Source organism: Anopheles coluzzii, chromosome 2 (genome assembly GCF_943734685.1).
Source record: "Anopheles coluzzii chromosome 2, AcolN3, whole genome shotgun sequence".
In the NCBI taxonomy this organism is placed as follows: Eukaryota; Metazoa; Arthropoda; class Insecta; order Diptera; family Culicidae; genus Anopheles; species Anopheles coluzzii.
Window position 1 is genome coordinate 27049011 of NC_064670.1, and position 26127 is coordinate 27075137.

General features: G+C 47.0%; 1 protein-coding gene across 11 annotated transcripts in view; it reads left to right on the forward strand.

The window, feature by feature from the left end:
* Nucleotides 1-26127, forward strand: part of LOC120961739 (amyloid-beta-like protein) — a 67995-nt gene that overhangs the window by 15488 nt on the left and 26380 nt on the right. For all 11 annotated transcript variants that reach the window (XM_040385745.2, XM_040385754.2, XM_040385751.2 and 8 more), the window contains exons 4-5: nt 19816-19954; nt 22941-23162. In XM_040385745.2, coding sequence (XP_040241679.2) covers nt 19816-19954; nt 22941-23162 — 361 coding nt within the window. The remainder of the gene's footprint in view (nt 1-19815; nt 19955-22940; nt 23163-26127) is intronic.

Genomic DNA, 26127 nt, shown 5'->3' on the forward strand with positions numbered 1-26127 from the left:
GCAACCGACCGCCCTCGGAAGGCCACTAACGTGAGCACCAACCGTACTCGAATGTCTACCGTGCCTTGCTTATTAGGTTACTGAGGCACCCCGGACCGTAGGGAAGCAAGCGTTAGAGCGTTTCGTGGACGGGCCAATGAGAAAGCTGGCCGTGCTTTCCCTCGAATCGGTTCGTACACCGGCTAGAGGAAGCTTTCGGTACACGCTTTGCATGCGGATGTTTCCAGGTGGCTATTGGGGTAGAGCTTGAAATCGAACACAACCGTGCACAATTTTGCAGCTCTGAAATGGAGCGCTTCTGTTGAAGTTCAATTCCATCCGGGATCGGGTGGTGTAATTTCACCGTCTCTCGCTCTGTTTCACTTTACAGGATGCGGTGTAGAACGTTTTCGGAATACCAGCATATCATGTGTACCGTCACGCGTGGCAAACGGACAACGGTGTGGCATAGTAATGCTGCTATGCAGTTTTCTGTAATGAATTACATGTTGCAGATGTCATAAATGTCAATTATCTTGCATTGAGAAGCAGTTACAATGGCTGCAATCATAATCGAATGCTTATGCTCTGTGCGGTACGTGTGTCATGATGTTTCTTCCAAAAACGCTTCGCGTTACATACAGCAAATGTGCGTGATAAATACATTGCAGATACGGAGAAACACATAAATTTGCATAAAACTTAAGCCCGACATATAAGGTTTTGGACACATTAAATTGGACGTTCAAAGTAGCTTGAAACGAGCGAACATATTCGAATGAAATTTTCATTTACACGGAATGCACATATTTTGCACCATTACTTGGAAACCAGTGCTCTGTGTTGTTCACAAAACACCTCAAATCACGAAACACACTGGGGCCTCTTTCGAACTCTGGCCCCATCTCAAATGAAAACCCCCTCCCGGAAAAGCTCAATTGAGAGCAATCAAATAAATAATATCGTCTTCCCCACGGGGTACCAGACAAACCCTCTTTGAAGATGCCCCCAGCTGCAGTTTTTAGAGAGAGCCCTCCGATCGTACGATTCATTTGCGTGTACCCTGAGTTCGAACCTGTTACCATCGTGCCCGTACTGCTGCTCCGTTTTTTCACTGTTAGTTGTGAGCAATTTGTGCCCGCTGCTGGTCAGCAGTCTCCCAAGAGCGTCTCCTAATTGCTTTTGGGGGTTTCTCCGCATTTTTTCGTATTTGTTTTGCGCCGAAGAATTCAAATAAATTAAGAGCAAAAATAACACCATGACGATGGTGGAGGCAACACCGGCGGACAAATGGCACAGGCGCCGCCAGCAGCTTGAGTGCTGATTGTACGGCCATACCTCACCGTTTTGTGTGTGCAAGCAGCCGCACCAAGCAACACCTCAAGTGTGCCGTCAGCCATCGCCAAGACGCAAACTGGGTGTGGTTTTTGTTGTTGTGTTCATTAGATTTTTCTTCCACATTCAGGTTCATAAAAGCAGCGTTTCATACCAGCATTTTTATTCCACGCTCAGGCACGTTTGAAAAGGTATTTTCAATCTTTTCCTTCGGGTAGGGAGCCGCCTTTTTCTTGCCTTCCTTCCCGTTCACTTTTCGCTTGCTTCGTGCAGCTAGAGCGCACCGGCACCCCGCGCGTTTGCTCCGTGCGCCCACTACTGTTTGTTGAGCATTTTGCGATGAAAGTGCCGTATTTGCAATACATTTTATTTCGCCCACCAGCTCCAGCCGCCGCGGCAAGCATTTTGCGGGAATATTGCGAGCCTGGTATGCGATCATAATGACTGGCCTGGCGGCGCTGTGAAGGCGCATGAAACTATCAAACGGAGCAAGAAAACCCTGCCTGCACTTTGGTGCTTTGAATGCCTTACGGGGTGGGACAGTGGATGGTTTTCCATTTTCCGCAGAAATTCGGTTTCGCGGGAGCTTCTGCGTTTGTGAAGAAAGATGTGATTCTTTCAACTGTTCACAGCTCCTCACTTGCCAATGCACTCTTGCGCACACTTGAAGCTTTCGACTAACTGGGCCGCACACCGAACAAGCATTACGATTTTGCATTCCACTAGAACGCCGGCTGATGTGGAGAGGCGTTGCAGGAGGAGGATTTAAACCCTCAAACCTCCATCTGGTGAACCGAGAAGTAGGAAAAGTATCTCACGTACCAGCACTGCCAGCACATCCGTCCCCGGGTCAGGGGGAAAGTGTAAAAATGTTGAATGTGGTTATGGTGCAGCTAGGATGTCTTAGGAAGCAGTAGAATTGTACGGGGTGGCACCATTTTATCCAGAACCTTTCCCGAACCACATGTACAGACAGAGCAGCCAGCAGCTGTGGTTCGCTCGTCTCTCGCCGAAGAAAAAAGATGACATTTTGTGAAGCGTATAGCTTTGTTGACTTTTGAAGCATTTCATTTTGCAAATGCGAACAAATTGTACCGAAAGCGTACAACAATCGGACGAGAGACACACAGAGAAAGAGAGAGAGAGATAGAGTTCCACCATGACCACAATGCATTCGCATTGTCAGTAGCATACTTTTTTGTGTTCTCATTCTGCCTCACTGTGCGGTTCTCGCAGCAAATCACACACTCATCGACATTTGCCGTTGGTGTTGCATGAACCGGAGCCTCTGACATCCGTGCCCTCATCTTGCAAGCAAAAACTGTACATTGCACATTGTCAGCCCGTTCCGAAGCGCTCAGCGCGCGTGTGTTCGGGCGTGCGGTTGCAGAATTTCGGTCCAAATGTGTTGCAGTGCCATCGTCACGTATCTATGGTCTTCCGGGCTAACGGCTGTCTTTGGTGCTGCTGCGGGCTGAACTCACCGACCATTGCGCACGAGTCACACTATCCACCTTGGGTTGGGTTGATGCCGTATTTGTGCAAAGGTAACGGTGGCAAGAAGAAGGTGACCAATCTTACCGGAAGATTATTTTCTGTGCTTTCTTTTCGCATCTCACGCGGGGTTTAGTTTCGTAGCAAGTCGTATAGATCGTTGGAACCTGTGGGCGGAGAGACCTGCTGCAATTGCTAGAAGCAAACAATCACACGGGGTAGTGCACCACCGTACTGTTTGTTTCATTTCCAGGCGTAGATCATGTGCTTGGGATGGCGTACACAAAGCACAGAACGGGGTGCAAGAACCAAAAAAGCAAGAACGCCACCAAGACCCAAGTGCCCAAGATCACAGCAAGACCGAAGCGAACGAAAGAGGGTGGCACACTTTGGCAAAACGGGGGGTTCTGGTCACACAGTACGAAACGGGCGTTCGGAAAGGATTTGGTGTGTGTGTGTGTGTGTGTTCCGCCAGCAGCAAAAGTCTCCTCCGCAAGGGTGTGCGCCCGTAGCTACACGCCGGTTCGTGTCCTTGTGACCCGCTGCACATAAAAGAATGGTGCAGGGTGGCACCACCACCGGAGCGGTGCAGGTGGGGGGAGTTCATTTTCCACCCGAGCTATTCGAAGCTAGCGAAGCAAAAAGAAAACATACACATTCAAATTCACACCATCGCATCTTAAGATGCGACTCCCAGGCGGTTCTACGGCGCAGCCCGCAAATGGTGGGGGGCACCATTTCGACAAACAAACGCGCTGAAATATGTTCGCCAACCAGTTCGGCAAGTTGTGTGCAGTGTGTTAAGGGATGATGTTTGTGTGCATGTGTGCCTCCAGTAAAGGACATGCGAAATTAATGCGAACTCCTACCGCCCTCACTGATATACGGGTGGAGCGCAAACTCGGGGATATATCCAGCGTACAAACTTTGGTTGGAGAACACATTCTTGAACAACATCTTTCGATTCGCCATGGTATCCATTTCGCTGCTGCTGCTGGTGTTCGGCTGGCAAAATCGTAACTTCTTGTGGCACGACGGGAGTTGCTCCTGTTGTGGTAGGACAGAACCGCTCGGAGAAAGCACAACCGGTGCAACACATGCCCGGCTCGTCGTTTCATCGTGTGTCTGTATGTTTCTCGTAATAGGTAAAACTTTCCTTTCCCCCCTCTTGCTCTAAGGACGCGCTTGTAAAGTGTACAATGCCGTAGCGGTGCGCGATATGAAATGGCTTTTGCGGTTGGGGTTGTAAGAGAAGTGACGCTGAAACTTTTCAATTCAATAGCAATTAATTTGCCACAGCAGGTTAAAAACAATGCAGACAGCGAAACATGACAGTTTCGGATTCGGATTGAAACTTTCGCTCCCATTACAAGCTTTTTCTCAACACACAAAAAACGGTGTGAGTGTGCGTGTTTCAGCACACATCGTGCGATAAGAAACAACCATTTCAAGATCCAAAGTTTCACGTACAAGCACCTAAAACTCTACGTCTTGTGTAACATACTCGTCGTTGTGATCATTTTTCCTTCCTGTTTTCTCACTTTAAACCGACAGAGTCACGCCCTTTTTTGCAAAGACGCTCGTATAAAGCGGCTCGTTTGGTGGAAAATTGAGCACCATTACGTACGGCAACAAGCAAACAAGTCAACAATCGCGTAAGATGCGCGTAAGATGCGGAGCGGTTGCGTAGTGATGCTGCTGGACCCGGGTAGCTAACGTACCGTTTGATTTGATGATGAAATCAGCATAAAAAAATATGTAGATTTACGCTATCGCGAATTGGAAAGCGGTCCGATCTTTGGGCCTGCCCGTCCGCGAAGGAGGACAAAAACATTCGCACACTACTGTGTACCACTTCAGAATAGGAGGAGAAGATATCTTGATTATGATGATGATGCGGATGAGCATGAGGATTACCGTCGCGTTCTGTGGTGTGTATGGCGAAGATGATACTCCTCGCGCGAACACTATTGATGGAAAACGGTATCGAAAGCAATACAAGAACGATACAGTTTTCCCTCCGCTCTCGTGCACGACCATTGTTCTCGATTGAAAGATTTCAATTTTCAAAAGCGAAAGAAAGAAGAAAAAAAAACCGTACGCATCAGCGAGAAATCTGAATGCCTTCCTGCGGCACAATCGTCCTGCGATCGATAGTGCTTCATATTCAGGCAGGCCTTACCAGCTCGGAGCTCGCATAGGTGGGCTCCCTCTGTTCTGCTCCTCTGACCTTACCACCTCCCAAGTGTACTCTTTTGTTGTCCTGGAGTTGAAGAACCTTTTCTGAATGTGAAAGGTAACGAAGCAACCGTACAAGAAGCAGGCCGACTTCAGCTACCTTCGCGCTCCGCAAACTCGGCTACACTGAATGCGGCATTCAAAACGCAGTCCCGTTGGGGTTAAGCAGTTATTGATTCGTAGGAAGCACTGTGAAACTTCGAGGGGAACAGTTTTACCTTGAATCAAGGGAGCGTTGGAACCGAATTGAAAGCATGTTTCATTTTCACTTGTCGTTTAGCATGGTAGAAAACCATCGGCAGAGTCTTTCGTGAAGGGATTTTGGATAAAATTTGGTCCCTCTTAGTGTCTCTGTGTTTGTGTGTTTGGAAAAACCACAACGCTTGCGTTGGATTGCAAATTTTGGTTCGAAATGATGATTCCAGTACGATACCCATAGGTCAACCACACGGTCGACCAACGCAGCAGTGTAATAAATTACAACATGCGAAGGACGTAAGCATAGGCCACATCGTATCGCAGATAGGGAATAGCGTATTTACACAACCCAAATGTGATACCACCATTGCTAGCCTCGTTGCCGCAAATCCGGACTTCAAGTATCACTTGCCGGTAAACTGTCCCATCATATTTCTCTATCCCCGGGGGTAAACCATCGACACCACTTCTTCCCAGTTCCCGGGCCCCACGCTCCGGCTCCAAGATGGAGCAATAAAAATTCTTCAAATCGTGCACTATTCGTGCCTCGGCTCGGTTTCAGCGGCGAGACGCGTCGCTGGACCGGGCCCAAAAAGCTGCCCAGTGGTAGAGGAGGAGGAGACGGAACCGAAAGGACTAAATTATGAAACAACATAAAGCACAGCATGCAAACAACACGGCCCATTATTTGCTTGTCCCGATGTACCCGGGACAGTTTATCCGACCGACCGATCTCGGACGATCCACACGACCACGACCGACGACGACGACGACTTCATCCCGCGTGCCGCAGGATTCCACCGCGGCCAACCGTCCCCCAAGAACTCCCAGCGGTGGGAAGACCGCAAACGCTCACAGTTCTCTGCCTGTGTATTTGCACAAAAATAAACTGCGGATAAATTGGTTCGCTGCGCTTTGCCGTTCGCGTCGACGTGGGACAAAAGTCCGTACGGTCACGCTGTGCATTGAATTTTCATTACGAAGCAGTATTGCCATTCCTCCAGAATGGACCCCCTCGAAAAGCAGGGTGTTGTCCGAAAAGGGGGACAAGGGTGGAGAAGGGAAAATCATGCGACAAAACGCCATTATACTTTATAACCCGCCGCAATCGAGGCACGGCCAACCGGACGGAGCATGTGCAGGCAGCGGAAACCTCCGGCCGATTTCGGGCCATGCATAATAATAACTCAACAACAAGCACCGACGATCCTTCTCCCCCGGTCTGCACCACAATCGGAAGGAGATGGATGTTGGTGTCGAAGCTTAATTGTGCCCCGGCAGGGAGGTGGGGGTGCAGAGTCAAGTGCGGCTTGACTTACACTCCGCATACCGGTGCTGTTTAATTGGGTCCCGTGTCATATTTCCTCCCAAATGCCACGAGTCTGATTAACGCATCTCATCGCTACGGCAATGGCGGCGGACATTATTTTTGTAGATAACGATAATACTTCCCGGGCTGAGCCGGCCGATAAGAGTGCTGCGGGTTATCTGTGGTGACAATTACATCCGAAGACTTTCCCCATTAGCGAAGCTCATTCTGGCTTTTACGAGCCCTTGGAATGGTGGCGCCCGGAGGATGTGTTCATTTTTCGCCCTCTCTCTCTCTATCTCTTTCGAGGCAATTGCAAAGGTGGAGAGTGTGTACTCTTAATGCGGTTACGGAAAGATTGCATCACACAATTCATGGTTGAAGGCAGCAGTAGGAGCATGCGAGTCGCATTCCCTTGGCAAAAGACTGCATCGTTACGCAGACCGACCATTGTGCAGCGCCCATCCTTGGTACAATGAATCAACCGGAGGCTCGCCTCGTGTGCGTTGCGTTATGGGTTTGGGTAGGATAAATAATTTCCGGCGCTCAAGAATCGAGAACGGCAATCGAGTGGGCAAAATATTGCCATACCCCGTCGTGCTCAACGACCCTCGGTGCAGTTTCTTCCGCATGTTGCGACCGGAAGAAGACACTGTTGCACCCGGGCACCGCAATGGGTGTAGCCTCGGTCGCAAGGCGCAGTATTCCGTAGGTTCCGCAGTGACGCATACGCGCGCTCATTGTGCTTGGTGGTGGTGGTGGTGCTTGTGCTGAGAGCAGTTGATGAAAGCCGACAATAACCTGGCGGCAAAGTCTCGACCCATCTCTCCGGAACCCGACCAGAGCTGTGCCGGGAACAATGAACGTGCGCCCACCCCTAGAGATCAACGATGGCATTTACCCTCGTTATAGAACGCTTATCGCACTTCCACGTGAATTACCGTTCCAGTGGTGACTTCCTTTCGAAGTGGCAGGGAGACTTCTCGACTGCTGAGTTTGCGCCTCCCAATTGACTCAATAACTTCGTATTAATGAGTGAGACAGCACACTTTTCAGCTGCAAAATGTTGTGCAATGAAGAGAACGAAGAACACTTTACTTACCCGTTCGAGGGTAGCATTTGGGTGATGGTTACAGCAGTACTCGGCACAGAAATGTTTCAATAGCCATTAGTTGGATAAAACGGTGATGATGCTTTCATTAGACTCCCAGCAAATGGATTCTAGGAAAAAAACTGATTTTTCATAATATGCTTTCAATATTAAACCAATTCCTATTTTACCTTTTTTTAATATTGTGAAACGCATTTTATGAACGCATTAGATATCCCGGTCAGCTAGTAAAATCAAACAAACCATACTATCGATAATCACACGTTGCCTAACGAATCGGAGTAAATGGATCGATATTTACACTTACCGCACTTTGATAACACTTTCATGACGCAGTCCCAAGAATAATCCATTCCAGTTAGAGAGTTCAAGGATTTCCCCATTTCAACAGGATTTGCTAGTGCCTAGCACATCCAAACTTCCGCTTTGTAACGAGATTTTAATTGAGTGGCTCAACAGACTTCGCCGTTCCATTTATTGCAGCCCACAGCATGCAACATACACACGGAAATCGTACCAATTTTGCGAATTTCATCATAATTGGAGAAGGGCTCTCACACACCGAAAGAGGATGCCAGATAGCCAGAACGGGGTGTTGGTATGCGAGAGCGACTGTAACGGTACGTTCCGGTCAAAAATCCAACGTCCGGCGGTCTTGTCCGGTGTTTACCAATCCAGCTGCCGGAGGTGAAGTAAATTAACACATCATATGGTCGAATTTTGCATTCCAAATGAACACGTATGCTTAGCGTCAGGTTCGTTTCAGGTTTCGGCGATGCTCGGACAAGCATTTGCCAGTTACATTTGCCATCCGCTGACAGGGATGTTCGTCCTCAAACAAGCGATGCTGTGCAGATGGCATAGAGCTTGGAGTTGGAAAAGTTCAGCCGCTTGCATGTGGAAGTGGCAACAGCGATAAGGAAAGGCGTGTCTTGAAAAACGTCACCAACACGCCCAATGCACATCACGCTCACAATGACGGGCTGGCGGGTACTTATTTAGGAAGTCCGTTCGTCCGCAACTGTCACTCGATGTATTAGATGCTCCCAATCATCGCAACCATCATTGTCCTGCCCAAGCTACTGCCGTTCAACCAGCATCATCTTGCCGGGGATGCTATGAGCGACCTGTCAGAAAAGTATCTAAACGTTGTTTTTTTTTTGTCAACCGTCTTCCACTGCACCTCACCGTAACTTTTGTGCTGGTCGCGGGCTGTCAACCAATCTCGCTTTCGCTGTCCTCGGGCATTGGGTCCTGGTGTTTTTTCATCCTGCTTTTTTGTATCCAACTCCACGTGGCATCTGAGTGACGCAGCGTGAAATGAAATTGTGCTCTGCTTGCAAGCTTACTGGCACACAAACAAACAGACACACACACCTACACGGACGGATGAATGCTACGGACCTGAATACGCTAATGGTAAATGCATGGGAATGGGATGTCAGGAAATTGGAAAACTGTTTCAATTCCATTGCGCAAATTGGCCTTTTTGCAAGTGAGCGTGAGGCAGCCCTCAAGCGCTCTATCTGGGGGACATGGTTGGATGCATTCATGACTTCCATGTTTGGTCTGTGTTTTTTTTTATTTCTCATACAGATAAAACAGGCTTACACCAACACCAGACCTCGGTTTGAATTAAAATAAAAGCTTTGGGATGTAATTGGTACTACATTATTCTTTTTGCAGTGTAAAAAACAAGATCAATTTTGTTCCTGGTCTTATCTTTATATATCTGTACCTTAAACAATCGAACCGGTTTATAAATATACCCTTAAGGCACGGTATGACCACTCCTTGCAGGAGATAAAAATAAATGCATTAAAAACACCATCTTGAAATCGTTTGTATTGCTTAGCTTTGCATCTTTTAATTACAACTCGATGCACCGCAAAGTAAAAGGGCACTAGCACTAATGCTAGTGCAGGCAACTACAGCTACAGTTCAAAGAAGTTCCACATCAAACCGTAGCTTGATTACTGTCCCCTGTACTGCACATTTCCGCCTTCCCAAAGGATGTGGCCAGTTCTTTTTTTTGCCTTTTACTATCAACAAACACCATCCCAGTTCATCAACGTGACCAAACAAAAGCGTCAGGAATGTGGAGTTCCTGTGGTAGCTGTTGCTCTCAATAGCACCTTCCCGTTGGTCGCTTCGCCAACCGTTTGTGCACTCGTGACGGTTGGTTTAGGGTTTCAATAGGGCGTCAATATTTGCATATCTGTCGGATAATCACCGCAAGCCAGACAATAAGGTAAACAAGACGGTGGTCTCTCTTCAGGTAAGGTGGTATGAAAAAAATAACCCCAACACTCGTGTAACCTACACGAACAGCTCTCCGTAGTAGTCTCTTCACCAGCATGTGTAACATCAGTACTGCTCGGTTGGATATTGAAAACGAATCGCTGCTGATGGTAGCGTAACAGAGTGCGTTTGCTCACTTTTGCGGAGGCACCTTTTCTATTAAAATCATATAACATTAAAATCGCAATTAATGTTTTTGTACAAAATCGTTTGCACAGTTGGAATTATGTTGCGTACTTTAAAAGCATTACCACGCACAATACGACATAAAAGCGATTTCATTTCATCTTCCCGATACGCTGCTACCCGACGAACGTTTTGCCCACATAATCAATCAACAATTGATCGTTCAGGCCCGTTGTTCAAGCTAATTGGTTGTTCATTATTGGCTACACTTACGCAGAAACTCTCAAAGCCACAGGACCTTGCCTGACAGGACCTCGTAACCGTAGCTACCACGGCAAACGCTTCTGCGAAGGCTTATGAGAATGTATTTATAGCAGTTGCTGGCGTGCTGGGTAGACCAGGAGCGAACTTAGCTTGTAGTACGCGTTTAATGAAATTTTGTCAAACTCAATTTATTTCCACCAAGTCCGCCAGCTGAACGGCGCTTGCTCAAGTGGCCATGCGACCATGAGTGCAGACCATTCGACCCGGTCGCGATAATGGAAATAGACAGTGTCCAATGGATAGGCTTGACACGCGCTGCTGGCACTCCTGGTACACGATGATGCGCATCGTCCACCAGTGCCTATAGCACTCCACACGGTCTGGCAAAAGTTTTATGCTCCAATCTGCGACTGGTACCGTTTGCGAATCGGGAAGCTTTTGGACGGGACGAGCTCGACGAGCTTTTCCATTAAAACCATTACATGGCAGTATACACATCCAGCGTGTGGAGTGTGTGAAGTTTGGGATGCGGCAGAGAGAAAGAAACGACGTTCCATTCTCGACTAAACAGCTTCTGGTTGTATTTTGTTACACGGGTGTCTGCCCCATGCATTCTTCATGTTTGCACCGCAGGAGGCTGATGTTTCTCGATGGAGCATGTACGGGAACAATCAGATTACAAGAGCTTCAAGGCTCAACATTTGTCGGCATTTTGCATTGCTCGCCCAGTTTCCCGAGCAGCCAGCCGGGCATTGGATCTGTGTTGTAATCCACCATTAGCAGAAACTTCTTTTCACGTGCTTCTGATGATCGCTTCAAAATGGCAGACTAGAACTGTCCAGCACTGGATGTGTAAGGTGCCGTCCAGAATTCCTTGTACATAAATGTCACACTGCCTCAAGTGTCGCATTGATACCCGTAGATGTTCAAAAATGTCACGGTGATGGTTTGCGTTTGCTTGACAGTTTAATAACGGTGGCAAAGCATACCATGCCAGAGCGGTTGAAAGTTGAAGTAGATTAAGAATAGGAAAGGTCACATAAATGTAATAAGGATTTACTTGGAATCAAGGTCTAATAGAACAATGAATTACACTGTTGTGTTGATTTGTCTAACATGTTGTTGTGATTCGATGATGACATATGATGATAAACAAAATAAATACACATTGTCTATAACGGTGACACAAACATTGGAGCTTGGATGTGGAAATGTTTTAAAATGCTTCGGGAAAAATGGAACAAAAAAACAAGCACTCCACCATGCACAATAAACTTCAAAGGCGATCGCTGGTCGCATCTGAATCTATTTCATTCCATTCAATTGGTCATTAAAAATCATCTGCGCATTAAAATTCAATTAGTGACACTTATGTGGCAGTAAAAGTTAGCTGCAGAGTGGGCGATACACCCTACCCTGCCTAGGGCGGCTACAGGTTGCAGGGGACGGCGCCTGGAGGCAATCAATTATGCATTAGAATTGACGGTCACCGGATGAAAGCTGTGTCGGCCCTGCTAAAATGCCAAAGAATGTGTCTGTGGGAGGTAAATTAGATTTGTAGGCCCGGTGAGAACAGCGGTGAGAGAACTGTACACCGTACAGCCTCCTCCACGAACATGTTCAAAATTTAATAACTAAGGATTTTACACTCGACCGAGTCCGGTTGGGCGGTGTGGTCACGAGATGGATTAGTGTGCCGGGCGCGCTTGGAAGCTGTGATTAATTAAGGAACTAAACATATACACACACACACACACACACACACACACACACACAACCGGAGCATATATACGCACTTTGCGTTGGGAAACAATTATGTGGTATGCCGCTGAAGTGCTGAATACTGCAGGATATGTAGCAAAACAAATGCGCACGAGCCCAATCAACAGCTGTTTGATTTAATTTGATTGGTAGATATTTATGCAAAGGTACGCACGCTAACGCGATGGAAAGCAAAAAGGGTTGCGTATGTTTATAGTGAAAATTATAGCGTGAAGCTAAATACAAGTATTCAAATAAGCTTCGGTGCACTACTCTATAAATTCAAGTTGTATGTTGGTGTGTACGCTTCCTTATTTCTCGCATTGTTATGTCGATCATCAATGTCAGACTGGTACAGTATGCTTGTGGCCCAAAACCTAACCCACGAACCAAACAAGCACAACAGCGGCGCTGTATGAATTTCAAATCGGTTCTTACGGTACTCTACCCGCGTATATCTGTTTCTGCACTCTTTTGCACTCTTCCCACTCTCTCTCTCTCTCACTCGATCGGCAGTAGATGAATGGTGCCAATTTGCATACAATTATAAGCATGCCGGCGCGCGTGAATATGATTAGAATGCGTTTCGGTTGGGTCGGCGAGCTGTTTGGTGCTGTGTGTATGATTGGTGAGAGTGTTTTTTAGTTGTGTGAGAGCTGCTCACCCATGTTGCGCGGTTCATATTTGCGAACGAACAGTGCCGATAGAAGGCCGTGCTCGGTCGATAGTGGTTCTGTAAATAATTCGGAGGTTGATTAGTATTCGTGCCGTGTCCGATTTGTACGACCCACCGTTCGATTCATTTGTTTCCGAACATGGGTGGATAGACGGGTAGTTTTGAGAACGAGCTACATTACGGAATGATTTTAATGATCATAACTGACGCACTCGTTATAATCAGTGAGTCTTTCTGACAGAGCTTACTTTAGTGGAAATGTATATAAAAAAATACTAAACCAACCCATGACAAATCATCAATTCACAAAATTTAACAACAACCCCGTCGTGGGTTCAAACCACGCATGGAACGTCTTCCGTAACAAGGATAAACTAGAATAAAAACTTACGTCGATCTTTATGCCAAAAAGAAGAATCTTAAAGTAGGTTGAAGTGAAAAAATGATGTATTGAAATGTATGCGAAAAACACGTGCCTATCTTCGACGAGTTGTCGGCACGTTTAGGAGCAGCCAGCTACAAAACAGCAGGTTCCATTCCCTTGGAATCCATCGGTATAGATGCTGGCTCATAACATATTCATCCTAGAAATCCTCCAAATGGTAGGACGTACAATCAATTACGTATCAGGCTCTGCCCAGACCGAGATGCGTACTGATGAAAGATAATTTCTGGTGCAGCAATCCCCAAATGCACACGGGCGAATCTTCATGAAAATTAATAATACCACCAGGAGGAAAGCTCCGCCCCAATGTGTCCACGCTTCCTGTCTGTAATGTATTTCATCGACCCGTACTAACCGAGCCCGGAAGACGTTCACCATCAGCCACCCCGGAGAGTCCGTTCAAGCTTAGCAAACGGGTTTGACAGGCCCGGCCCAGGACACTACTACCGTCAATTATTTTCCCCTCGGATTAGTGTCCGGAGTGCAGAATCTCCGTGACGAAGCAACGGCAACGTAACTGTGGGCGCACACGTGCTAAAGATTTTCCCCCGAACCGAACGGATCAGATACGGCAATGGGTATCTTGCGGTATTACGGTGGTCGGCACAACACACACACACGCACGCACATCAACAGGATAACAGAGCGCACATAAATCTTCGACCGAGCTCCGATTGATCCTGAGCAGAGGCAACTGCGTCTGGAACCAGTCACTTCCTCTACCTCATGGGTGAGGCATCAAGCGTACGCACGCTGCCCCCAGGCGAAGGTATGCCAGAGCTCATGTTTGGATATGGGTAAGCTTAGCTTACCAGAAATTGATACACTGGCAGTGCAGGGCCGACCGTTCAGTTCCGTTCCGTTGGTGCTATTGTGGTTCCCCGAGCGGGCACGGACTTCCTGCAAATGGTCGATGATATTACGCTGCTTGGGCACACCGCAATGCCTTCCGCCCACAGCAGTAGCGCACAATGAGCAACTGATTATTGAAGAAGATGAAACAGCCATCGCCCTGGTACGAAGGCGTTTGCACGGCCTTTGGAAGAAACATAGCTGAAAGGGCGCATCTCTACTGGGTGTGTGGGTCAGCCACGAGTCGATTTAATGATTTATTGCTTATCATTTGAACGCACGATGGAATGTGTACCCGTCGATGGCGTGGCTTGGTTATTGAATTCGTGTGTAAACCCGTATTCACACCGGCACAGCAATGAAACTGCTTCTACATAATACCATCCCTGCCTAGAAAATGGCAGGAGCACATCAAAGTGTGAAACATAAATAAATCGATTTAACTTTCACCCCAATCGCTGTCACGTCCGGTGCCAAACGGAGGTAAAACAGGAAAAGGACTGTTGCCACAAAATAAACGCAACACCATGCGTCCACCGTCGGGTTGCACGGGTGAATAATCTGCGCACAATCGCTACCGTGGCCCAGTGGTCCACCTTTAACTAGACTGCACATAGACACACACATACACCTGGCCGCCAGTTTGCATTGCGGGAAAGGTGGGTGAATAAATCATTGTACGATTCCTAATAAACTTACACCCGGACATGCGAGTTCCACTCCATCCGTCGCCATATATAGGGAGAGGATCCGTTTCCGACCAGTTTCGAGTGGCTCGAATTCGCAGATTGGAGTTCGCCAATTGGTACGCTGTGCCGTGAAAGCGATACTGAACCCAATGGTATCGGGAATGAGAACGGGAAAACGATAAAGTGGAACACGACTGATGGTTTTGGCATAATTTATGCTACCTGGGTGTTTAAAATTTATGCTCCAACAAACCGCCCACACAGCGGAGCCCGGTTTGCACTGATCACACGACCGTTTGATCCTGACCACGGGCACAAACAAATAGGGGCCGAATGCGTCCTGCTACCCCCATCTGCGCTTGGTTTTGTGAAAGCTGGGGAGGGGGCGTTTTGAGCGGTTTGATTCAATTGCACTATTTATTAGCGGGAACGGTTGCCCAATTGCAACTCGCAGACGCGAGAAGTGTGCGCCATTTAGCTGCGGCGTTTTGTTGATGGTGGGGCAATTTTATGGCAGTCAAATTATTGCTCGGTGTAGAAAGAGAACTCTGGTCTATGGGGTTTGCTACCCTCATATCAAATGGTAAATGTTTTGAAAATGTTTTAAATGTCTGAATTCTTACTGTCGCGTTTAAAATGAATAACAATACACAAACTCCTGAAACATGGTCCTGCACGGAGGTGTGTTCCGGTTGAACGACCGCTTAACAACAGCAACCGACTACCGACCACCGACTCACTCGCCACGGATAATTGGCCAGTGCGACCAAATGAAGTGAATACAGTTAACCGATATTCCCGGTGCTCGTTCCACTAGGCAACACACACACGGCTACAAATCGGTTTGGGCAGGCAAGGTGTTGGAAAATTGGATCAAAACTTGCGACTACTCTGACCGCATGATTGCCCCGGTTCTTATGCACGTATGCACATAATTGTCCTGTTGCCACCCCTCTCTCCGCAAAACTCAATTCCCTGCTAATGGTTATGTAAGCCGTTTGCGCCACGCCAGTGGTCATCGCAACGTCCGAGGTGTTTGTTTGCCGGACGCCCACACGATTGGTTTTTAATACGATAAAACAACAACCCTCGCAGTGGCGTCAGTGTCCCGAAAACACACACCCAACTCTCCCGGAAAATGCTGTGCCTCAACACACGAGCGAGCAAAGGTGCAGCAGTATAAGGGTGAAACGCTGGTCGAGTGGTGACCGTTGTGCTGTTTATCATAAAGCAATAAATTAATCAGATTCCATCGGATTTATGGCTTTAAAGGCTTTCGTAGTTCGTTGCGTGAGCAGCAGGCCGGTGGAGTGAAAATTATTGTGCGGTAAATTGACGCAAAACAAGCAGCAAAGTGTCGCTCCTTCCTTCACTATCTCTCTTTCTCTCTCCCGGCCGGGACGTTAACACCAGCCCAGCCCAAATCGTGCGCTTGTGTACGTCTGTTAGAGGGCAAAATGGTCCCGAGGGAAGCGACCCAGCACAACAAACACATCCACCAGCTTTGGAAGAGTGCTTTGAAATTGCAAGACGGTCTGCTCGCTCGTGTGCGAATAAAAGACCTCAATCCTATCGAAAGTGGCCTCAATTGGCCTAAATTCGACACATGATACCGTTCACCCCCCGCCCGACAAGCAGTAGGATCATCTCGCATCTCACTGCAGCACAACATGCCCCCGTTAGGTTTTCTGGCTGTGGCAAGCGGGTGTCCGGTTCGGTAACTCTTTCGCCTATAATCCTGTAGCCGTAATCGAGCTGCGGAGTAAACGAGCATCAACGTATGGCATATGATGGTGTTGTGTTATTTTTCGTTTGACTTAATTCCGATCAGACGAGGGATTCAAGAAACCCTAGGCCACGGGTGGGTGCGACAAACGAGCCAACGATATGGTTTAAGACATATTCAAAGCATAGCCACCGGTCACTCCGGGCTTTTGTTTGCTAGCTTGGACACGCTTCGGTAATTTCGTACGAACACGACCACGATACACAATGGACAGGATTTTTGGCAACCGCAATGACAGATACGTAGTAACAGGCAAGAGCAGCAGATGGAGGAACTGTGTTGGAGAAAGTAAATAAGCTGTCGTGCATCCTGATACCGATGTCCGATTTATCCTGCACGCTGCGGAACACTTGGCTGCTAATTGATCCTTAGGCTCTTTGCCTTCACAGATACTTGGATAAAGTGCTGAGAGCGAATGCTTTTACGTGCAAATAGAATGTTTGAACTACCAAAAGCTTTAATCCAGATAAAGACCCTAGAGTGGTATGTTCTGAATTCTCTTTAATTACGAACGAATTGATTCACTTTCATTTCAAGCAAAATTTTTATCCTCGACGAAATGCCACCTTGCTCATGCCAGCATTATTGCAATCGATAGCCAAATGGCATTTCCACCCACGGCAACGTACTTCACCGACGTAGCAGAAAAAAAGTTACTATTACTAAATGATAAGATTTTTCTCGCATTTTCTATGCGCTCGGCTCAAATTTACTTCGAGTGTAGGAAGAAGCGTTCAACCGGCTACCGTAATGGCTGATTGCATCAGTACCATTTTTCCGTACCGTGCGCGTACAGTTCATTACGAGATGCGGAAAATATTCATCAGTGCTTTCAATTACTCCACACGAAATGATTCGACATCGTACGGAAATCCGACACATTCACTACGCCCAACGACGAGCGGCTGCTGTGGCCTATGGGGGAGCTATGGCCGTGATGTACTGCCACGTGCAAAGGAAGCACACACATTTGCTGTCTCATGTTGTAGATTTTTTTTGTTCCTCTTCGGGCAGGAAGTTCAATCACTGTGCTGGGATAACGCATCGATGTTACAGAATTGTTGATTAAGCAAGGCGGATGTTTATTTCTGTACTGCGTGTACGGACGGGTACGAAACCGATATCTGACAGGGATCGATAATCAAACGCCTTGTTGCTTGCGCTTTGCTACATAATTATGAATCGGTACAGTCTTCTCGATGTATCCGGCACGAAACGATCTTACAGTAGATGTATACACGTGTATAACTTAGAGCATGAGTAAGAAGTCCTTATAATGTTTACAATCAGAAATCGAATGGTTTAATTAGAAAATAAAATTATTTCTAATTGGCTACAATTTTCGAACTAATATTGCGGCAAGTCGACCTTGAATGCAGCCCTGGGAGTATGTTACTAAACAAATCATCATCAAATTAGCTGCGTTGTAAAGTTGTTAAGTGTCTGTCTAAATGGATTTCCGTTTAGTACAATAAAATTGTACTAACTGTTGAATGTAAAGATGTTTTTTTTATATTTATTTTAATTGCACAACCTGAGTATGGGGAGCTGAAAGGAACAAGACTGACAATGCTATAGGAAAAGAATACGCTATTCCTTGGTGTAGGTTTTGAAACGATGTTTTGCTTGAAGTTTAAAAATTGTATGTTGGCTCGAGGCTGTTAATTATCCTCATTACCATACAAACTCATCGCTTTACATACCCCCATCTAGTTAAGAGCTATTCCCGGGGCATGATTTATTCTAACGCAAATGATTATCCTTGAGAGTTGGTACGGGAATTAAGCATGCTGAGAAGCTTTAGATAAAACCGGATTCTACAACGCGCGTGTTGTTCGCTGGTACATAATCTGACTTTAAGGATATTCCTCTCCCCATCGGTACATCTTGAGCAAACTGCGGCAAAAGAAAAGGAGGAAAAAACACCCTCCCACATTGAACTTTCCCTGGGATCTACTACCACCGGAGGGTTATTGTGGCCCCTGGTACAGCTCGCCGCCGAGAGTAGTGCCAGTGTCGCTCTGCCCAAACCATTCCCGGGCACCGACAATGTGGGAGGGGTGTCTCCCCCGGTGGGAATAAAATCATTTAATTTCACGCCTGCTAGGCAGATAAAGATGAGCTTCCGTGCTTGGCGATGTGGCGGTGGCGATGGCATGACAGTGTGAATCTGGCGATGTCAGAGTTCGTGGTAAAAATGTAACGCGCAAGCAGGCACCAGCAGGCCGTCCTGAAAAGTGCGCTACCCACCGATTCACGTTAAATTGCTTTCCCGTGCCTGTGCCCCGGAGAACTTTCCCCACCCCAACCCCAAGCAGAAGGGGGCAGCAAAAGTATGGTCGTGAATCATGGGCTGCTTCTGTTGCTGAGCGATATCACCCGCCATGAAATGCAAAAACCGCGGACGCAAATTTCACCCCCAGCCGGTCGCAGTTTACGTTACGGCAAAAGGGGAAGCCAACAGAGTGACATGTAAGCGATAAGTAAGCAGTGCCTAGCCTAACCGCACTCCGACCGACCGACGGACATTTTGCCCGGACTGACAATCGTACTATCAACGGTCACAAATGCCATAAAGTTGGCGCAAAGCAGGAAAACGATTGCCGCGCCACTGAATAAAAAGTTGTTAAAGATAAGCCACGCGAATGCACGGTACATGGCGCTGTAGCGCTGGGATGGTTACCAGGGACGCTAGCACAACGGACAGCAGCATCATCTTTGTGTTTTGTTTTTCCTTTTTCATTTTTGTGTCGACCAGGGTGGCAGCGTTGATTTAATTTGATTCGGAGTGAAAAATGGTTTGAAATGTTACAATCACACTGTCACACAAAGCGCACAAAGCAACCATTCAGATGCTGTGGACCGTTGCTTAAAGTAAATAGCACTGAAGGAGAGATGAGTTTGTTGGCTTTAAGTTTGGACTTTTTGAGAAGCATTGGTGAGCAATCACTTCTAAACAGTAATCCTTCCCCATCATCCATCGGAATCGATCATAACTAATGCAGTATACATTCGATATGACTAATCGTGTTCGTTCGGTCATCGCCCTTCAACTTGCATCATATCCGATGAGCTGCAACATTACTTCCCAATCCTTTCCGGATTAACAAGACTCGACACGACTAGATACAGAGCAAGCTGACGCAGAAATTAATCAATCTTTCCTGACAGAGTGTTTTTTCCCATTACGTGCACTTATCGATTATCCACTTATTTTTCTCATTTTTTGTTTGCTCGATTTTACTTTCCAGGTGTACCCGGGACGAGATATTACGAACATTGTGGAGTCTTCGCACTACCAAAAGATCGGTGGCTGGTGCCGTCAGGGTGCACTGAATGCAGCCAAGTGCAAAGGAGCTCAGCGGTGGATTAAACCGTTCCGGTGTCTCGGTAAGTAGTTTCTAAAGCCCGTTTCCGTTCGCTGTGGACCAACCGTAGCAGTGGTTACAGACGAACGTAAACGTTACTTTACTGTGATGTAGTTAAAACTTAACGTTATTTTAGTATTGGATCAATGTCTCGCTACCATCAGGCCATTGCCTTCCTTTGTGGCACGTGATCGTGATGAAAGCTTCCACGCTCATTCGCTCAAAAAGAAAAGATTCATACTACATTAAATTTAGCACCTTCACTGATTACAAAATACTCTGGATTTTTGTAACAAGAATTCATTTGCACACTCACACATCCTGTAAAATAGGGAAGATGTTAGCGTACACCTTATCGTACACCAGATTTCCGCAAAAAAAAAAACAAGATACTAGCATTTCCCATTAGTATCGTAACGTCTTGTGTGGTAGGAATGCACACAATAGGGGGAGTTTTGTAAAATTTCAGTACAACACGTTCGGCACAGAAAAGAGTGCGTTTACCGCTTTCCCAATCCACCACCACCACTACCGTTGCTGTTTCGCATAAACTCCTACAGCGATATCAACGAAAGATATGGTGGTGTGCTGGAGAAAATGTTCCTTCAGGCGCTTCCTGAATTATCTCTGCTAAGAAAATGTCCTCCTTTCGAGAGGAAGAAAAAAGCAAATGAACCATTCGCGGTGAAACAGTGCAACGCCACAAGCTGGAACATTATTTCTGACACGTCACGCGCGTTCCACGCCTCTTACAATTGGGCTACCATCTTTTCAACCATACCGGAAGACATTACGGTGAATCTGAATGTTGAACCAACGCGGTAGAGAAAAAGAATCCTAATTTAAAGTTAAATTCATTGCTAGCGCCTGGAGTAAATCGAACGCAACAAAAAAAAAAGAAAAAAAGAAAAACCTCACAGGAAGAAAGTGTGGCACAGAAATATGGCGCGCACATTATTAAATTAGTGATCTGAGAGAAGCGTACTCGGCTCTCGGTGTCTTTATGGGCCACTCCATTTACTGCCTTCCCCGACAGAGTGGCGCGTCGCACGCGCAACTGAGCGGTTGTGCTTTTTTCTGCTTTGAAAGTGCACAAGTACGCAAGTCATGTAGTGGCTAGAAAAAAACCAACTCGTTTTTTTTTTTCTTCCCAATCCAAACGATGAGCCGGAAATTTACATGTTTCAAACATTAATTCCCACGTTGAAGTGTAATGTAAACGATAAGCTTTGGCGTTAGCATTTCCGCCAGTCGATCGGTCGTGAAAATGATGCGCTGTAGTAAACGTGCCCGCTCCGTGTTAGAAGAGAGCTTTCATTTTGTGTTTTGCTTCTTTTGCCCGGGTGTGCCCTTGTTACAGCCAGCCGGTAGCCACTTCGTAGGCAGCCTAATTGAATTTATCACCAATCAGTGATCTAATCGCGAACAAAAACCAATTTACATTTTAATAAAAGGCATCACAGCGGGCTGAACTCATATCATTCGTAATTGAATTACGCTGCCATTCGCAATCCATTTATTGACACCTCGGTCCAATGGAGACGGGTTTTTTTTATGCTACAACAACAACAACACACACACCCGTTCTCGTTATTTGTTCGAAATGCCCATGTGTGTGTGTGTGTGTGTGTGCGTGTATGTATTTTTGAACTATCATTGTCCTGTGTTACCAGATTAACTGGCTCTAACGAGCAAGAGCAAAGAAAATAAAACTATACCATCGAGGACAATACCTCACGACGTCTGAGGTCGGTGGAGGTTTGGGTTAAACTAATTGAAACGCATAAACTGTACCCATAAACGCATTAGTGAGTTAATTTGTCTGTGTGTGCGATTGATGGCGGACAAAACAGCAACATAAAAATGGTTCACAAATCATCGGAAGTGGTGGAGCCACGCCGACCATTAAAACCCATGGCCCTGTTGTGTTATGGTAGAATGCGTGTGACAAACGGGAAGCTATTAAACACTTTAATGTGAGTGTGTGCGAGGTGTGACTTTAATAAATAACATCCCATGAAGCACCAGCAGCCCACAATCAAATGGCCTATGCATAGGAATTCTTAATTGGCTTTTAAACGAATCCACTGCATAAAGCAAGCGACGAACGGAACGCGTCTTTCAGCTAAGCTTCACCAGGCACATACGCGAGTATCCTTGTGAACTGCGGGACATCAATAGCCCTTTCACGCAGCTACTAGTGGGAATGGAGTACAGCAAAAAACGCTCGTGTGTGATATCAACTTCTCGGCTGGCAACTCTGAGCTCTTTGACACGCTCTCATTCGCCGTGTGTGCGTGGAAGTAGAATAAATCTGGCATAGAACGGTGCCAACCGATCTATCTGCAAAGTGTACTGCTGCGGACTGCTAGCCGAGATTGTTGGCCTTTGATGCCAGGGTCGCTGCGACAGATACGGCTTATGTGCTTCTTTCACGCCAGCCATGGCACGACGCGTGGCGAGTGTGAACCCCATCCGCACAGTACCGTGCCATTCGCAGTACGGTTCGTGACGATAATGAATTGACATCGAAAGTATCATGTTGTGCTGATTGCGTGTATCGTCTCGGGGCAATGCATGTAGTCGGTGGGTCGAGCTAACCCTGCCCGAACCGAACGAAAGCTCTTTTGATCTGTCTCTGGGTGAAATGTCAAGCTCGTGGGAGTTTTGTGTGTGTGTGTGTGTGTGTGTGTGTGTGTGTGTGTTCGTTCTCGTCCTATCGTGTGCGCGGCCCAAAAAGCATAAAGCGACCAAAATCATACTCGCATTCTTTGAAACAGATTTAAAATTAAATGTATTCTTTTTCCAGCTCTAAATGATTCAATTTTGATGAAATGGTTCCGTTTTGTAGCTGCCATTCTGGTTGCTATTGCTTTTTAATTGAGTGCATTAATTTCATAGTCAAACTTCTCGTTGGATTGATAGTTCCAATAAATTAAACGCTGTTTTTTGTTCCTTCTTTTTCTCTCCCTACTATGTTTCCGTGATTTCTCACTTTCGCTTCACAGAGGGACCCTTCCAGTCGGATGCACTGCTCGTGCCGGAGGGCTGCCTGTTCGATCACATCCACAACGCGTCCCGGTGCTGGCCGTTCGTCAGGTGGAACCAAACCGGGGCCGCTGCCTGCCAGGATCGCAACATGCAGATGCGTAGCTTCGCCATGCTGCTGCCCTGCGGCATCTCGCTCTTCTCCGGCGTAGAGTTCGTCTGCTGTCCCAAGCACTTCAAAGGTAGGTGATGAATATCGGCGAACGTCCACTCCACCAGCCACCATCATGCTGAGCGCGCTCGGCACAAGCTTCCGTTTTGCGCGGCAAAAAACATCAAGCCCGGGGCCCATTTCGGTTGCCAATCAGTGCGAGGCGCTATAAAAACAAGTGTGCCACTTCTAAAAGTCGAACCAAAAAAAAAAAAAAAGGAAATTGCCCGCGGATTTTGATTGTTCCGTGCACGAGTATGATAAGGCAGAGCCGGGGATATCGAAAGCCTGCTCGACCTCACTAAAAGCACAAGGAAAAATAGTCACCTCTTTCCGGTCGCGATGCGTGGGCACGCATTTTGAAATTATTTCCGCAGGACATTGGCCGACACGTACAGGAGACGCGCGCTATCACTAGCAATCGAGCGGAATTGTGATGTTTTTTTTTTTTGTGACTGTATGTGTGCCAACTGCACTTTTCCGCTTTGTCTTGCGGGCTACCGGAGGGACAAAGTTATACCTCGAGCGGTGTTGTCGTACCATTCGCGCGACCAAAGAGCGAAAGTGTACGCGCGACAAGGATGAGTACAACCCACCGAGTCACGGCGGGGACAAGAATGCAAATGAAATATCGTACTTGTTGGCGCGTTCCGGAAGGAAACATTTTTCAGCAAAACGAACGTTGGGTCGGGGGGGGGGGGGGGTGGGGGGGGAGAACGGATGATTGTTTGGTGACGGTCGCTGGTCGCTGGCGAAACACATGAATAATATGGCCTTGGTCGAAGGCAACACACTGTGAGACGCGAAGTTGCGCCAAGCTCGACCGGAACAATATCGTTGCCGCATTGCTAGGGACCGTTAAACAAATGGTTGTTGTTGTTGTTGTTGTTGTTGGGGTTGGTTTTTTTGTCTTTCAATTTTGTTGGAAAAGCTTTGCTCCCATCGTGATGCAGTTCCAGCCGACGGGTGAAAAATGGCTTTCATGCCAAAACACAATGATAAAAGTGTCCGAGCCAAACAAACGAACGCAAAAACAAAAACAAAAAAAAGCTACCCGCTGGTGGAGCAAACAGTAGCATAATAATGACACTTTTCGAAGGGAACAGAAATGGACACTGAAAGTAAGCTAAGCTGCAGCACCGTACGGGTGGCCAGCAAACAGAGGCCAACCCGGGCAAACTTTATCGCATGACCTCCCCTATAAGTCCCACATCGCCCCGTAAACTCTGCCATATTTTTTTTTCGTCCCTTTCCAATAAAAGTAGAAAAGCACTAAGCAGGGGGAGAAGAAACACAATCTCCAACCACCGAGGATTCCTGAAACTCGGGATTGTCTTTTAAAAGTTTTCCGAGTGCATCAAATTTGCATAATATTACCCTTTGCATCGCGTCATCCTTCAAGCTCTCGCTCTCACTCGCTCTCTCCAGGGTGGGTCGACGTGTTTGGGACACTACCGACCTCGGAGCCTCGAAAAATGGGTGTGGTTCATCCAACGCAACCTTACGGAACCACCTCCCCCCCAACCCCCCCCCCCCCCCACCCAGGGAACTTCAGACCGCGTGGGCAAAAAGGGACATGTGAGTGCACGGATAGGTTGGACAGCGAAAAGCATGATGTCTCCCCGTCCGATGTACTCTGTTGGCGTGGGAAACGATGGGAAGTGGGGCGTGGGAAAAGCTTTTCCACATTGTACACAGACACACACACACAAACACATCATCACACACTTACAATAAAGACATGCAAAACGGTACGGTTGAAGCAGGCGCGGCGTCACGACACCTCCCTCACACATCACGTTTTCAAACCATTTACCATGTGTCTTTGGCGCAAACGGGGATGTGCAAAAGCCGAGTGAAAACTTTTTCTTTTTTCCAACGCGCGCGCTCTCTCTCTCTCTCTCTCTCGCTCTTTCTCTCTCATACACACCATAATACTGGTGTTCTCGGACCGGAACACAAAAACGATTACGCACACACACACACACACACACCCCCAAACTATGCAAAATGGCTGTGTTTGTATGTATGTTTGGTGAGGTTCCGCGGGTGCAAAGCCACCGTCCGACCTGCCGACCCGGGTCGTTACCCGGGTACAATTTAAATGTTATTATTATGCAAATAAATCTCCGGAAAATCTGTTTCCCTGCGTGCCGGTTGCAAGCTGCACTCGTTTCGGCTTCCGACGAACGACGAAAATGCCGACCGTTTGTCGTGGGCGAGCGGCTTCAGGCCCAACATACGACGGCCGAGCGCGGAAAGGCAGGGTACAAACGAGTTTAAGCAGTGTTAATCACACACTTCAACCCAATAAGATACACCGGGAGGCCATTCGCTTCATTCCCGCTTAGCGTCGTGTGACCTCCGATGGTGCGACACAGAACGACTCCATCGGAATGAAGCTGCCCATATTATTGAGTTGATTATGTTCTTTTTGGGGGGATGAGACGTTCTCCGCCAATGGGGACAGCATGCCGTTGTGCCGAAACGATCTAATTTTATGGAATTTGATAGTGCCCTGGGTAGGTTGCAACTGATGACGGTTGTTTAATCCGTGTCCCGGGACTAGAAGTGACCGCTGACGAGATGACGAGGGAGTTGATGCATCCATTTACACCGCTTTGCAGCGTTTGGAAAAAGGGATGTTCCAAAGAATTCATTTCATTCGAGTCGAGTAGGACGAGCTTTGCCCCGTAGGAAAGTTAACGTGTTCATGTAGTATCTAGATGAACACGTTTGCATCTGCGGATGACGACACAGTAAGGTTCAGTAGAAGTGAGGAGCTGAATGTTGAACCCGCAAAGCTTTTAGGACAAGCGTTGCATTACATCATCCATTCAATCATAGTATGAGTTTTCAAAGTAAGTAGAACAATAGTTGTCATCAATCTAAGTATCATGTTCTCAGTAGTTTGTTATGGGCAAACTCAAAAATTGAAATTTTTTGCATTTTTGCAAAACAAAAAGTACAAAAATCAAGCACGATAAAACGCGCCC